The sequence below is a fragment of the Aptenodytes forsteri genome, unplaced genomic scaffold, assembly GCF_000699145.1.
Source record: "Aptenodytes forsteri isolate BGI_AS27 unplaced genomic scaffold, ASM69914v1 Scaffold118, whole genome shotgun sequence".
NCBI classification, from domain to species: domain Eukaryota; kingdom Metazoa; phylum Chordata; class Aves; order Sphenisciformes; family Spheniscidae; genus Aptenodytes; species Aptenodytes forsteri.
The window spans coordinates 1,130,619-1,142,949 of NW_008795859.1; the positions used below are offsets into that span (position 1 = coordinate 1,130,619).

General features: G+C 48.4%; 1 protein-coding gene across 1 annotated transcript in view; it reads left to right on the forward strand.

Annotated features, from left to right (window-relative positions):
• The window catches only part of BRAP (BRCA1 associated protein), a gene marked incomplete at its 5' end in the record, with an annotated part of 16,306 nt that extends 8,851 nt beyond the window's left edge, over nt 1–7,455 (forward strand). The window contains 3 exons of the mRNA XM_009283957.2: nt 1,703–1,792; nt 3,708–3,811; nt 5,063–7,455. Of these exons, the coding sequence (XP_009282232.2) occupies nt 1,703–1,792; nt 3,708–3,811; nt 5,063–5,423 (555 nt within the window). The remainder of the gene's footprint in view (nt 1–1,702; nt 1,793–3,707; nt 3,812–5,062) is intronic.
• Between the last annotated feature and the right edge of the window lie 4,876 nt (nt 7,456–12,331).

The window sequence follows — 12,331 nt, forward strand, 5'->3', positions numbered from 1 at the left end:
TTTACCGCCTTTTTTTTTTTTTTAAAAAAAAACCCAAAAACTCTTCTTGGCTCTGCAGAGCCAATGCAGCTAAGTGTAAGCTGGCTGCAGTTTCATCCTGTGCTCACTGGTAGACTGAAGGTTAGCTGGTTACGCTGCTACAAACACTCAGGTCATTGGAGAGAGAAATGGGTCCGAATGCCCAGACTCACTCACCAGACCCTTCCTAGTGGATCTGTGACTTGGCTTAGGAGCCAGGATGTGTATGGAACTGTGCAGAGCCAATGCAGCTAAGTGTAAGCTGGCTGCAGTTTCATCCTGTGCTCACTGGTAGACTGAAGGTTAGCTGGTTACGCTGCTACAAACACTCAGGTCATTGGAGAGAGAAATGGGTCCGAATGCCCAGACTCACTCACCAGACCCTTCCTAGTGGATCTGTGACTTGGCTTAGGAGCCAGGATGTGTATGGAACTGTCAATTCGAGTAGTTTAGCTTGTAAACTGAGCAAGTATGTAGGAATCCATAGCTGTGTGCTTACCTTGGCTATCGAAGAAAGCTGACAGGCTCATCTGATACCAGCCCTGTTCTGCTCCCTTCTCTTGAAGAGATAATGATTATTTTGTACCTGTTGGCCAGCTTTTCCTATCCTAACCAGAAGGGTAAAGGAGAGGAACTCAAAATTACTGCTCTGCTGAGCAGATATACCGCAGCATGATCTCAGCTGCATTAGACACAAGGGTATCTGAGGAGGAACAGCCCATAGAGACCAGACTTTGTAAGCTTTTTGCTCAAATAAATATTTGGTTGCTTTTCCATGAATTTTCTGAGTAAGGCTTAGATGCTAAACCAGGTATTTTTAACCCTTTTTTCTGGGAGGTTGGTGCTTAAAGTCTGTAAGGCCTCTCTATCTAGCTTATGAGATCTACATGTTTCTAGGGAGAATGAATTCAGCAGTGTATTCTGGTGCTCTGATATTACTGAGAGTGTTTAAGGCTTTTTGCGCATGTTTAATTCTGTAGTGAATGCCTGATTTGGTGCTTATTAGCCTGAAGATAAGAAATGATCATGTTTTCCAACCTTCTCATAACTCATTTGCAGAACCAGGAGTGAAAAGATGGGATGTAAGGCATATATCCTTGTTCAGATGCCAAAATAACATTGGAATGGGCCGTACTTGTTGGAGAACAATAATTGTGAATAGTTATACACAGCTGAGGATGCTTTCCCAGAGATGTTCTTCCAGTGAAGCTAGATATGTGCACTTACCCTTCTGCCTTGGGTTTTGGGCTGTGAATGGGGAACTCAGCAACTCAGCCTTTGGGATCTCAGACTCTCGTGACAGGGATGGTTGATGCTTCCTTTTCCTGTGGAGTGTAAAACTTGTAGACATTTATTGCTACTGCCATGAAAAATCTGTCTCGTCTTTCAAAAGTTCGTGGCGTGATACTGAGTACAGCTTGGCGGAACTTTTACTTGATCCTTGCTGTTGTGCTCTAAAGGCTTTCCTTGACTTCAAAAAAAATCAAGTGATTTGATTTTGAAATCAGGTTGGTGAAACACATCTGCTGGATCTGCAGTTTGCACGTATGTTCAGAATGTCCTGTATGCTCAATTTCATCTGATTAAATTGATTTGTATATTGGAGCCCTTTGGGCTTCTTAATCAGCATAGCCACCCTTAACGTAAAAGCTGACTGTTCTGTGTGTATCTTCTGTGTTCGTAGTACTCATATTTGCTAACAAGCCAGCTGGAATCGCAGCGAATCTATTGGGAAAACAAGATTGTCCGAATAGAAAAGGATACGGCTGAAGAGGTGAGCTCTGCTCTGGGCGTGTGTGAAACTCTGCTGAAACACGCCCCCTGGACACTGTTAAGTTAAATGGGAGATGGAGCTGTTCAGTCTCTCATAGAGCCTGCATGTTGCGTGACGTGGCCTCGCGTAGCCTGTTTCGCTACCAGCTGAGAAAATTGGCTCCAAGACCTATCCCTTATCTCGATGCTCAGATCTAGCAATTTGCTGCTCAGTGGTGCAGAAGTAGGTAGATTGCCACCTAGATTGAAGGCTGATTTAAATGTACTGCTCAGGAAACTGCAGCAGTGGTGAAAACAAGTCTGTGCTGCTGCAGGATCCCTGCTTGCCGATGCCATCCGTCTCACGCTGACGTGTATCTCTAGGGAAGGTTAGTGTAGCATAGACAATATGACTTTAATTTGCTTGGCTGCAGAAAGCGGTAGCAGTCTTTCTGCTCCAAATGCGTATTGATTTGCCCTTTCTTCTTGATCCCCTATCTCTCCTCATCACCCTTAGGGAAAAGTTCAGAGTTTCGTCCTATAAAGCATTCTGTAGGCAGGACTGCTTCAAAATGTCATGAGCAAAAATCCAGTGAGAATATTTTAATGGTTTCATTCTACGTAGATCCTTTCAACTAGGTTTCAAGTGAGTCAGGATTTAGGGTTGAGTCCTTAACTGAACTTTCTGCATGACTTCTAATTAACCATTTAGTATCTGCAGTTAAGTAGCATCGTAAATGTAGAAATTATGACTGTTGAAATAGTGGTCATTGACCTTGGTCTAAAGAACAGTCCCAGAAATCTTATGGAGGGCCCTATAAAAGGAAAAGATAGAGCGAAAATCGTCTTGCACACGACCAGGAAATATGATCCACAAAGCAACTTCAAAGTGAAACAACTGTGATATATGCCCCAAATATGGTTTCATGTTTAAAGATCCTTACATTTTATTCACGGCCCTCGCTCCATGTAAGTCTTGCCTGGATCAGTGCTACTGTGCAGTGTATTCCATTATCAGTGCCCAGGCTACTTCCCCAAATTAACCATCAGCTGCATAAACACTCCGTGATTAAGGCCGGAAGGCTTAAAACCTGCTCTGCATTGACTCTGGCATCAGTGAAGGCACCATGTGTGCCGACACTGACATTTATCCAGATTGCTCCTCCAGGAAGGCATTTTTCCTTTAAATTCCTGTCTCCGCTACATGCAAGCACGCTTTTGACACTAATATAGGGGAAACAAGTATTTCTGTCTATAAATTTCCTGTAAGTCTTATGTTAGAGGCTTTGACGTGTTCTGTGCAGTGCCTAGAGAATGAGAGCTTGGTTCTCCTCAGCAGTAGCAGTCTCGAGTTGTGAAGTAGAGGGGAAGAGGAAGCCAATGTACGTGTGTTTCTGTTTGCGTTTTGCATGAGCAAGATATTCGTGTCAGTAGGTCACTGCCTTATGACAGCAAGCTGCTGAGTCAGTGCTGAGCAAAGTAGCATGTTAATTTTCAGACTTTGACCATACTTATTTGAGGTTTAATTTAAAATGAGCAAAAGCCCGACATTGTAAAGCCTTAAGATGGAAATTTAAGTTTGCTGACAGATACAAAAAAGTCTGAGAGAATGGCTAAATGAATGCTTAACTGCAGTCAGTAAGAAGTTAAGGATCTGATGCAGCTTTTGTTTGAATGGGGTGCCTGGCGCAGATTTGCAGCCTGAGTTGCTGCTCTGTGTGAGCAGCTTCCACGGCAACGTGGTTCCTCGTTGGGGTACTGCAAACTAAACGCAGAGGGTCTTCATCAGAATTAAGCCTTTTCGTGACTCAAAGCTTTTGCTTACCTGGATATAGTAATTGGTCAAAGTCTAGAAACCGCTCCAGAAAAATGAATGTCATAATGAAAGTGCACAGGACTTTGATCTCTTTGAAATGCCTGTGTGTTTGTTTTTACAGATTAACAACATGAAGACCAAATTTAAAGAGACCATTGAGAAGTGTGACAGTCTGGAACAGAGGCTGAATGACTTGCTCAAAGAAAAGCAGTCTGTCGAAAGGAAGTGGGTACCGCTGCCAGGTTTAGTTCCATGCAGCCATTAAAACTCCGCGCACTGACATCCAAAAAGAAAAAAATCTTGCTATTCCTGGGCAATTTTGAGCTATTTAAACTGGTATACTGAGAACACAGCTTATTTTTAAAAAAAGCTCTCATTTATGTAGGTGTTCATAAATTGAAAGTGCCTGTTGAGTGGAACACAGCTTTTGGGCTCTTGGCTCTTTTTACATGGTCTGCATATTTAGCATTCAGTAATCCTTCCTCTGCCTGCTCAGAAGGAGACGCCAGCCTGTTTCACAATTGGCGGATACAACTGAGGAGAAGAAAGGCAGCTCAACAGAGGCATCTCACCCAGCACAGAGAAAAATGTAGATCTTAGGAAGTGCCTAGATGAAAGATGTCAAGCATGGGGACTGTGCAGATCAGTGTGTTCCAGCTCCCTAGGTGGGACTGCGTGCTCTGTTCCTCCTAGCCCACCAGGCCCCTGGCACTGCTGCCTCTCCAGCAGTCCTGGTTGGAGCAGAAAACCCAGGCTAGTGAGCTAGTTCACGCAGCTCACCCTGATGAGTGGAAAGGAGTCTGTGTATGATGCCAGCAAACTTTCAGGGCAAAAGCACTGAGTTATTAGGAGCAGGGAAGCACTGTCTGTGAAACACGAGGCTACCGATATCCTTGTGGGAGCATCTTGCTTCCGAGTGAAGTGGTATCTTCAGGGTCTTGTGCTCGGAGCGTGGCGGGAGCCAGCATCTGGGCGGCCCTGATTGTCCTTAGCTCTCTAAGGACCCCATGTAATCTCTGTGCCCTTTTCGGCGCCTATTCCATAAGTTGCAGGTGCGTGTTCAAGGTTACAGTCCCATGCTCCCACACACCCTGTCTGTTACCTCTGTTGGCCTTTGGTACAAGATGGAATTGCCTAACTTGCAAGGGAGGGGATTCTCCCAGGCTATGCAGTTGGAGGGACAAAGGAAGGGATTCTGCTTCGCAACATCCTATTCCATATGCAGGTAACGCCATACAGACAAGCAGGCGCTAGCAAGCCTTAAGCTGGGTAGAAAATCCTGGGGGGATTTCGGAGTCCTCTTGTGTTGCCTCCCCTCGCCCATCTTCTGCCAGAAAACCAAGTTCCAGGCGGTCTTGGTGGGGCTGGAGACAGCTGGGAGTCAGTTGCCCTAAGGGATTGGAAATAAAAAGGATGCAGTGGTGTTTGATCTTGGTATAGTGCACTGCTTTCCTGACTTGTGCTTCTGTTTGTAAGGTGTTCTCAGCTGAATAACAAAGTGGCTAAACTTTCCAACGAGCTGAAGGAGGAGCAAGAACTGAACAAGTGTTTGCGAGCGAATCAAGCCTTGCTTCAGAACAAACTAAAGGAGGAGGAGAGAGTGTTAAAGGAAACCTGCGAACAGAAGGACCTGCAGATCTCCGAGATCCAGGAGCAGTTGCGGGATGTCATGTTCTACTTAGAGACACAACAGAAAATCAATCACCTCCCAGCTGAGACCCGACAGGAGATTCAGGAAGGACAAATCAACATTGCAGTGGCATCTTCTGCCAGCTCCTCCACGGGGGGCACGGGCAAACCTTCTTCCAGGAGAGGCCGTGGCAAGAGGGGCAAATGAAAATCAGGGTGCCCTGCTCCCATCCTGAAACTGGCCATGCTGGTGGTAGGCCAGGCTCACCTCCTGGGACTCCGGCTGGGAACGCCCAGTTCACTAAAGCTCAGCTAGAAATTATCTTCGGAGCTGCTCATAAAACTGGCTGCCAGTCAATGGAGGTGTCTGTGGTATTTAAAAGCATTTCACTGCACTATTTAGCTATTTTTAGGCAGATCTTAATGACCATTTTGCCTTCCGACCTTTTCGAAGCCCCTCCTATCATGCATTTGACTTTCATCTTGGAGAGTGTACTGTTTTGGGGTGGGTGGGTGTGTACATGTTAAACATCGCATTCTCTAAGGGGATGCTGTAGAGTAGGCTAGGCCCAGTGTGTAAGGCTTCTCCAGTTCTTCTCCTGGATTAAAGGTATTCTCAATTAAGAAATTATTTTATTTAATAAACAGTGTAAATTAGATTATATACATCTCCTTTCAGTATGTGTAGTCCTGACACGACAGATCTGCTAGTGCAGGAGTAGAACTGTAGTTTGGAAATAAAAAGGAGTGAGGTGTGGAAAATAAACCATCTTAGTGGTGTAAGAAACTGAACGAGTCCTAAAGGCTTGTAATCTAGGATATTAAACACTTTAAGGGACTTTGCTACTATCTGTTTCTTCATTTTAAAGATGGCCTTTGAAAGGCCAGAGCTTGCTGCCTTTGGGGCAGAAAGCATGGAAGTTTTATATTCTGGAAACTGTTTAACGGGGCTATTTTACAGGCATTTCTACAAATTAAACAGAGCCGTCTTTGCGAAGACTGGTACACGTTACATATTAACAGCTGCCGCAGTGTTCTGATCCTCCTGGCGCGGGGCGCGTATGCGTTCCCTCCATGAGCTGCACTAGGGGTGTGTTGGCATAAGCTCCAGTGCTGCAATCCTCAAAACGAGGTGAGGAGAATGACTAACGCAGTGTTTTTACAAACTCTCTTCCTCCATGCCTGTACCCAGCCTTTGCAGTAGCTGCCGGCCCCGCGGTGCTGTGGAGCTGAGCGCGCTGCCCTGCGACTGGACCCTCGCCGCTAGATGCAGCTGTTGTATCCAGTTACTGTGGTCACCTAGCGCTGCCTGTTCCGCTCTGAAACGAGGCTCTGTCCAAAATCTCGGCTGGCAAAACTTTTGTGTTATTTGCCGCAAAGGTACGCAGATCCTGCAAGGGAAATTTGAGGACAAATCTGGGTTTGGTTTGGGTTTTTTGTTGTTGTTGTTGGTTTTTACTTAGAATATATACCAGGCTTGATGCTCTGGGGTGGGAAGAGTTTTACCCTGGCTGGAGAAGCGACTGTCCTGGTAGCTGTGTTGTGCTCAGCAATCTGAGCGTTTAAAGGCTAATCCTTTATTAAAAATGGCTGGGGGAGTCCCGCAGTTGTCTTTTCAGACCACAGTATGATCCTTTTCTGTTGTTGAAACTGCAGGAACAGCCTTGATCTTAGTCTGTAACACTGAAAATGCAGCTCTGACTTACCAGCTCCAAACTGGAACAAAGAAATAAAACAGCTAGTCCTTTATTGCTAGAAGTTGTTCTTTTTGGCCAATTGGAAGGAAAGAGTTACAATAAATAGAATGACTCTCAGAAGGTGAGTCGTTATAATCTGCTTCCTGACTTTATGGACTGGAAGCGTTGAACTTCCTCACTTTGAAATAAAGGGCGCTTGTTTGTGCACTCATTGCATCCACTGCTTGGGTTTGGACATCTGCCCCAATCATCTGGAACTTCTACCTTTTCTAACTTTGTAGCATGAATGTACACTAACTCTTTTCTAGCGTGTGGATTGTACAACCAGGCCTCTGCCTTCTGTAAATTATTCTAAGGACCTAGAGATGTACAACACAGCTTGCTCTCCTATAGAAACTATTTTATTTAAGATATATTTTTACACCATCTAAGATCCTCTGACCTTTTGCTGAAAGCTTGCTTTGTGTAGAGCACTAAGATGCTGTACTGTATCTTGGAATTCATTTTCAAAAAACGCGATTGAAAATTAAAAGAGTGTGCAGTATTTTTGTTTGTGTATTCAACTGGAAGCGGAGGGAGGAGATGGCAGGGAGAACGACAAAACATGCAACTTACTCTTTCTGAAGTCTTCTACTTTTTAACTCAAAGGCAAAGCTGTCCAAACGAGCTCTTTGTCGTGTTTGGGTTGGGGGGAAGTTCGGTTCAGCTGAGCTGATATGAGCAGATAAGGCAGGGTAATTATCTCTGGCTCATGAGAAGTGGGCAGCTCATGCAGAAAAAGCAAGGGTTGTTGAATACTTTTGTGTTAAACCAGATTACCCCCAGTCCTTGGGTCCCCTCCAGCTGCTCCTAAAGCCATCCCAGGTGGCAAAGCAACCTACAGTGTCCATCTGGCTGCTTATTCACTGCTGGAGATCCACCGGGCTCCCCCCAGGCTTCTGCTGGGTGAGGCTGAGGGCACCCTCCCTTGCGAGACTTCCCCCGCGGTGGGACCACGCTCTGTCTGGCCGCAGGGCAGATGTGGCTCGAGCCCACACGTGGCTCGTGGTGAAGGGAAAAGTCCCAGCGAAGGCCGGTCCATGACTCTTCCTTACCCATCAGCAGGACGCCCGAGTGCCTGGAAAAAGCGGTGGCGCTCAGACCTCTCCAGCCTGCAGTCAAATTTTGACATCTGCGACTCAAACAACAGGTCAGCTTTGTGGCTGATGACTCAGTATGACCACAGCAGAAGGTTGCAGCAGCAGAAAACTTCCTCCAAGCACTGGACAGCTGAGATTGGCCAAGCTCCTGCTATGATTAAAATCCTTAAAATAGATTTTTTTTTTTTTTTTTTTTAAAAAAAAACATGAAGGAAATCTTCCCTCCTGCTGAACAGCAGAGGGGTTATACTGTCTGCTGATGCTGTGTCGGGTGCCTGGAGTAGTATCAAAGAGAGCTCTAGGACAAAGCCTGCCCTGGCGATCGCCATGTGGGCTACATGGCGGTAATGGAGAGGAGATGTTTCAGCAGGAGCAAGAAATGGGGGACCTGCTCTCCCCAGAGCTCTGTGGGCAACACAGGAAGGGCTGCCACTGGTCAGCACCTTCTGTGAACTTCACTGGATCCTGCCCTTCCCTCTCTGCAAAAGGTCCCTGATTGACAGGCTGGCAGAGAGGGAACAGGACAGCAAGACGACTCGTGATTCTGCGTACGTGGGCGGGACGGTAACGGCAAAAACACCCAAGGGAGCCCAGGAGCCTCCACTGTCAGCTCTGCACCTCTGTGGCGAGGGCACCCACCTGTTTGAGAGAGGAGGTCATCGGGGATCGCAGGAAAGGCTGCGGGATTTAAAAGGGCCAGGGAGAAACGCAGATGGAGCGGAGCGACAGCCAGAAGTCGCACGAAGCTTGGCAGAGCCCTCCACGCTTTGAGGATGCTGAAATGATTCACTCCGGCAGCTGTTCCCGAGCGAGTGGAAGGGAGAGGCAGTTAGACGGGGCAATGGGTCATCACGGCTTCTCGTCGGCTGGGAGAAGCAGCGCCTGCAGCCGGAGGGACGGCAGGGACAGAAAGGGCCGTGTCCCCCTGCTTGGAAGGGAAATGTAGGGCAGCTGGGGGTGAGCTGGGGCCCAGGGCTCAGCTGTCACTGCTTCACGCCAGGGATGTTTCCCATAAGCAAAAGGCAAAGTCCAGATTAGCAGGAGGCTGCTCGGTGGGGCTCCACTTGATGGCGAGGTGGGCTTCCCACCTGCCACCTCCAGCACCCACAGGGTTTGTGCCCAAGCTCTGAGCAGGATCTGCTGGGGTGGGAGGGGAATGCAGCGCCCGTGAGACCTGCGGCCACCCGAGCTCTGGCACCCCCCGGTCTCTCTGCTGATGGGTTTCCATGAGCCTTTTCGGCGCCAGCCCAGCAGCAGCCCCCCCTCCTCGTGCAGCCCAGCCGGCCGCGGGTACCGCAGTTTGGGGTGAGGTGCCTGGCTGACATCGCTCTGTTTCACATGGTTCCAGGGACTCATTAGTTTTTCGGTGGGCTAATTTGCCTCTTGGGAAGAACCTGTCCCTTAACACCAATTAATCCCCTCCTTGACAGGGGTTCTGCTCTTTTAGGAGCTGAGGTCCCGGGTGAGGTGATGTCTCTCTGGTTTGTGCTCTAGAAAAACCTTGTGTGGTGCCACTAGCAGAGCAGACACGGAGTCACCCCGCAGGCAAAGGTCTGTGCGTGTCTGTCCGTCCATCCGGGCAGCTGGAGCACCCCATGGCCGTGCTGTGCTCCCGGTGCCTGCGCTGCAGCCAGCCCGGGCCCCTCCAAAGGGGCACGCTGCCGTCCCACCACCCGCTCTCTGCTCCATTTACCTTTTCACCAGAGCCCGATTCCCTAAGGCCCCGTGGAAAATTCCTGCCTTGATCTGCACCAACCAACTTGTCTGTTCTTGTTTGAGCTCTGAGAAATTCACATCAATTTCTCCTAGGCTTCCCCCCCCTTTTTACATAAATGGGTATTTTGGTCTAATAACTGTATTTTAAAGGCAGACACATCCAGCTGGTCCAGCTCTCCACAGCAGGTCCTACACCAAGAGAGCCAGCAGTGTTTGGAGGGGAGTTTTGCAGCACAGGAGGGACATTTGTGTATTCATTCTCCAGTCTGAATTCCTGCACACGTTTCCCAAGGCAAGAGCCAGCTCTGTGCACTGGTTCACTTTAGCTGCCGAGAGGCAACAGCAAAATAGTGACAGGTTTGCTTGAAGCAGGAAGCAATTTGTGATATTTGCTTTCATTTCAAGCTCAAGTTACAACCCCACACCTAACACTTCCTGCTCCTGCACCACCCTTGAGCAAACATTATTTATAGCAGCAAGCAGCATTTATAGCTTTGCCTTCTTGACCTGGAAGTAATTGGTTAATTGAGTTAGACAACAAACCTCAAGACACTCACATGGTTTCCTTCCACCTTCTCGAAGGGAGCTGGGGAGTCAAACTCCTTCCATCCCAAACTGGGTAAAAACATCAAACGCCTCAGAGAGAGCAATGTTTACTTCCCCACCAGGAAATTGGTCCCTGTTGAACCTTCTTTGGGGCCAACAGCTCCTATAAAGCTGCTGCACCTGGGGAGGTTGCTGCCTTGCTGGAGCTGGCTCTGGGGTAGGTGGGGGCTCTTTGTGGAGGGTCTCCTGAGCTGCACCGAGGCTGGGAAGCAGCGGAGAGCTTTGCTGCTCGCTGGTGGGAGCTGTGCTCTGAGCAGACACGCCTGAGCTCACCAGGAGACTGAGATTTTGGTCTTATGTGCAGGTCTAGTAATGCGATGATTTTGTGGTTGTACAGGTTATCTGGGTTTGTGGGCTTGAGGGTAGGGGGGTGAGGGTGAGCTATTGGCTTGCTTGCGCCCTGTTAAGCGTATGTCTTATTCCCAACCCGAGATCCCTAGGGCCGTGCTGGTCTCTGGTGCTGGGCCCTGCACATTCTTTGTCATCTGAAGGTGGCACTTCAGTGGCAGCACTTCTCTTCTGTGCACTGCTGAAGTGGCAGTGCTCTCAAAAGTGCTTAAGTTGAGCTGTAAAGCCCCCGTGTCTGTGCTTGGGGGTGTGCAGCAGCCTGCGCTGGGCAGGGAGCTACAGGTGCTCTGCCTAATGCCAGTGGAGGTTGCAAGACATTCACAAAACCCACCTGGCTGCCGCAGACTGAGCAGTCAGGCTGCCTTCATGCATTTAAGGGGGGCTTTTCCTGGAGGTAGGCTGCCACTTAGCTGTTTTTCTTGCCTATTATCCGTGTCCTTATGTGGTGGCAATGGCCTTGGAGGACAATGTCAGTGTAGGATGTACCTTGGTTTTCTGGATGCAAAGATGATGTTCTTGACACCTGTTTACATGCCTCTGCCTCCCAGTCTCCCTCTTCCCTCACGTCTCTATTTATACGTGACTTTGTGGTATTTATTAGTCTTATTGATGTGTGATGCTGTTAGGTGAAGAAATGTATCCTCTTGCCCTGTAAAACACAGGGGTTTAAGCATGTGAAGGAAACCCACCTTGGTGGGCTCCTTCTCTCCAGGGTGGGGGGAGACCCCTACTACAGGTGTGAGTGAGGTTCCAAGGCAACTTCATGGTCTCCGTGTCTGAGCTCTGTAAACCTAAAATAAAACCAGAGTAAATCTGTTTAGCACATAAAACGTGACCAGATCTCCCAGAACAATTCCTCTACACTACTGATAATCTTAGTCCAAGCAGAATTAACGTAGGCTGGAGAAACTCCTAGTGCTGTTGGCTTGAATCCATGGTCTGTGTGGAGTCCCAGTTGGAAAACCTTCTGCGAGGGCTGGAGGAGCCGAGCGGGAGGCGCAGCTAAGCGAGATGGGTGAGCTGGCGATATCCACAGGAGACAGGGATGCTGCTGCAGCCAGTGGCCCCGTGCCGATGGAGGGGGAGCTGGCTGGTCTCATCTAAGCACAGCCATGCCAAGAGTTTCCCTCTGCAACTGCAGGGGTTGCATGAGGAGCAAAGACGGCTTTTTCCAAGCAATTCTCCTTGGCAGCTTTTGAACGTGCTCTAGCTTCACTGGAGCGAAGAAATCCCAACTGGATCCTGCCTGCTCAGTGAAGGAGCACCAAGAGCTGAGCACAGCCCCGGGACCCGAGAGCTCCTGGCCTCCACCCTTTGCTAACGTACCCCTGCAGCTTCACCGCAAGGAGCCAAACACCTACTCCTCCTTCCAAGTAATCAATGGGGAGTAATGAACAATGGTGTAAAAGCCAAAGCTTATAGGCAGCTGCGTGGGAATGCAGGCAGCGCGCTGAAATCACGGCATTTTCCTCTGCGGCGATGGGAGTCAAACTGCAGAAGCAGTTAAGAGGATTAGATATTTTTGATCATATTTGCAGCTGCGCTAGCTGTAACTGAGAGGAGAAATCCAAATGCTTCGTCTTGGGAAGTGACTCTGAGCCTGGAAGGGA